The sequence below is a fragment of the Galeopterus variegatus genome, unplaced genomic scaffold (genome assembly GCF_000696425.1).
Source record: "Galeopterus variegatus unplaced genomic scaffold, G_variegatus-3.0.2 Scaffold3381, whole genome shotgun sequence".
Lineage (NCBI taxonomy): Eukaryota > Metazoa > Chordata > Mammalia > Dermoptera > Cynocephalidae > Galeopterus > Galeopterus variegatus.
This window is the reverse complement of record NW_007729492.1, coordinates 187,099-190,038: the sequence shown is the minus strand read 5'-3', so window position 1 is coordinate 190,038 and position 2,940 is coordinate 187,099. Positions and strand designations below refer to the sequence as shown.

The 2,940-nt window shown below is 64.1% G+C and overlaps 1 protein-coding gene across 1 annotated transcript in view; it reads left to right on the top strand.

The window, feature by feature from the left end:
- Window positions 1-2,940, top strand: part of DUSP8 (dual specificity phosphatase 8) — a 34,545-nt gene that overhangs the window by 6,454 nt on the left and 25,151 nt on the right. Inside the window, exons 3-6 of the mRNA XM_008584819.1 lie at window positions 1,268-1,434; window positions 2,081-2,240; window positions 2,431-2,554; window positions 2,828-2,933. Coding sequence (XP_008583041.1) covers window positions 1,268-1,434; window positions 2,081-2,240; window positions 2,431-2,554; window positions 2,828-2,933 — 557 coding nt within the window. The remainder of the gene's footprint in view (window positions 1-1,267; window positions 1,435-2,080; window positions 2,241-2,430; window positions 2,555-2,827; window positions 2,934-2,940) is intronic.

Here is a 2,940-nt window from a genome sequence, read left to right as displayed (position 1 = left end):
TTCTCTGTCTTTGGGAATCATCCAGATCCCTGGCACCAGCCTCCTCTGCAGACCAGGGCAGGAGAGAGCACTGGGGGTCCCAGGGCCTGAGACTCCACCTTCACTTCCCTGCTTGCCCTGGTGGGATAGGGTAGGTCTTAGCCTAGACGTCTCCTGTGCTGGATGGGTCAACTAAAGCCAGAAATGCGCCCACATGCCTTGGGGACTTGCGTCCCCAGAAGTGTGGTCAGCCCCAGGTGCTGCCAAGTAGTTCTCACCTCGCGTCCTACCCAGAGCTAGTGGCCAAGTCAGTGGTCTCCCCAGCCAGGTCAGGGGTGGCCAGGCCCATTCTCTCTGTGTGTCTTCAGGGTCATTGTCTCCTCTGAGCCTCAAAACAATGCTGTGTGGCAGGCAGGATGAGGACACTGAGGCCAGGGGCGTGATGTGTTCTGCCCATGGCCCTGAGTCACACATTCCAGGGTCTTGCACTCAGGTCTCTCCAGCTGGTGGAGGGCCCCTTCCACTAACCTGTGGCCAGGACTAGGATGTGTGTGGAGGGTGGCAGGGCACGCGGCAACCACGTGTGCTGCTGTCCTGCATGCTCCCAGTGCCCAGGGATCCTCTGCTCTTCTGTCCTCTCCTGCTGGGTGGAGTGGAGCTGTAGCCAGACCACAAATGCCCCTGTGGACCGTGCCAATTCCAGTGGGTGATGTCATGCCCAGGGGAGGGGGAGGGCCCCCTTGGAAGCCCTTGCCTCCCAGTCCTGGCACCCGAGCCTGGGCCTGGGGCTCCCAGCCAAGTGGAGGCAGGGAGGGATTGCATCAGCGCAGGGGGGAGGCAGGAGGGGCCCAGCCTGGCCCCAAGCCACTAGTATGGAAGGGCTGATCAGGGCCTCTCCTCCCCAGGTTGTGTGATCCACACCCCCAACAGGTGACCCCCCAACCCCTATGGCCTCTGAGCCAGCCCCACCTGGGCCCTCCAAGTGCTGTGCTGGCTGGCCACCTCCACCCCACATTTATTGGCATCACAGCGCTTCCTCAGTGGGGCCAGCCCCTAATTAGCATGAGGAGGAATGTGGGCGTAGCCACAGGCTGTAGATGCCCAGCAGTACGAGCCCAGCGTGGTGAGAGCGGCCCTCCAGCTCAGGGCCAGGTGCTCAGGCCACAGGCTCGCTGGCCGCCTTGCTCGAGTGTGGGCTGGGTGTGGTTGAGCGCGATGGTAGATGGGGTGCCCTGGCATCCTCCCCTGCCCCAGCTGGCCGGCCCGCCTGATGTGCCTCCTCCTGCAGGGGGCTTCGCCACCTTCTCCTCCTGCTTCCCTGGCCTCTGTGAGGGCAAGCCCGTGGCCCTGCTGCCCATGAGCCTGTCCCAGCCCTGCCTGCCTGTTCCCAGTGTGGGCCTGACCCGCATCCTGCCTCATCTCTACCTGGGCTCTCAGAAGGATGTCCTGAACAAGGTGTGTGCATGTCCGGGGGCTTTGGCTGATGAGGGAAAGAGGTGGGAGCTCAATGAGCAGCTCCCACATGGGTGGGGGGTGAGGGGGTAGGAGCTGAGGCTGATGGGAGAGGGCGATGGATGGGCCAGGGGTGGGATAAGCATGGGTTGGGGGCATGGGAAGACCCAAGGCCCCCACCCCTGCAGGACAGAACAGGGATTGGGGGAGGGGCCCGGTGGGGCTGGGTGGGGAAGCAGGCTCCCTGCCCCTCCCACGGCGGAGCCAGCATGCCAAACTGGTGATGTCACTGGGCCCCTAGCCAGCTCTGAAAGAATCCTGTGTTTTAAAAATGGTGACCAGGGAAAAGGGTAAAAGCCACTGCCTAGGCAATTGTAAAACTCCTGGGGCCCACCGCAGGCTGTGGGCGGGGCTTGCAGAGGAGGCCAGCCGTCCCCCAACCCCCAGCACAGGGCCTTTGGGCTCCACGGTGGAGATGGAAGGAGGACCCAGTGGGCCCAGCCCCTCAGGCACCTTGGGATCCAGGACAAATTCTGAGGTTCCAGGAGCTAGGCCTCCAGGCTGCAGGGAGGAAGCCCCCTTTCCCCTGCCCCAGGGGGCTGCTCTTTTCTCCGCCACTGCCTTCCAGCCTGCCCTCCCATCCCTCCAGGATCTGATGACCCAAAATGGAATAAGCTACGTGCTCAATGCCAGCAGCTCCTGCCCCAAGCCGGACTTCATCTGCGAGAGCCGCTTCATGCGCATCCCCATCAATGACAACTACTGTGAAAAGCTGCTGCCCTGGCTGGACAAGTCCATCGAGTTCATCGGTGAGGCTAGGGCGGGGCCTGCCAGAGGAAGCCCGACCTGGCCAGGAGGGGAGGCCCCCTCAGCAATGGGGGGGTCCCTGAGAAGTAGCTTGGGCTGTTGGCAGTAGGAAGGGTGGAGCCCCTACCTGGGGTAGGGAAGGGCTGTGCAGTCTCAGCCCTCACCTGGTCCCCACGGCCCACCTGCCCCCAGATAAAGCCAAACTGTCCAGCTGCCAAGTCATTGTCCACTGTCTGGCCGGCATCTCCCGCTCTGCCACCATTGCCATTGCCTACATCATGAAGACCATGGGCATGTCCTCGGACGACGCCTACAGGTACCCCTGCTTCCCTGCTGGCTGGGCACCTGGAACTCAACAGCCTACGGCCACTCACCCGCCCCCCCATCCCTCCCCTCCCACCCCGTGCACCAAGACTGCCCCTCAGGGCCCCTCGGCTGCCCTGCCCTGGCTGGGTAGGGGGAGGCCGGAGCCCGCCCCATCACCCACCAGGGTGCGAGCCCAAGGACGCGCCGCAGGTGCAGGGCAGTCAGGCGGGCAGCGCGGCCTGGCGGGAAGTGCCTGCCTGCACCGAGGCTCCTCTCACCGCAGGTTCGTGAAGGACCGGCGCCCGTCCATCTCGCCCAACTTCAACTTCCTGGGCCAGCTGCTGGAGTACGAGCGCAGCCTGAAGCTGCTGGCCGCGCTGCAGGGCGACGCGGGGA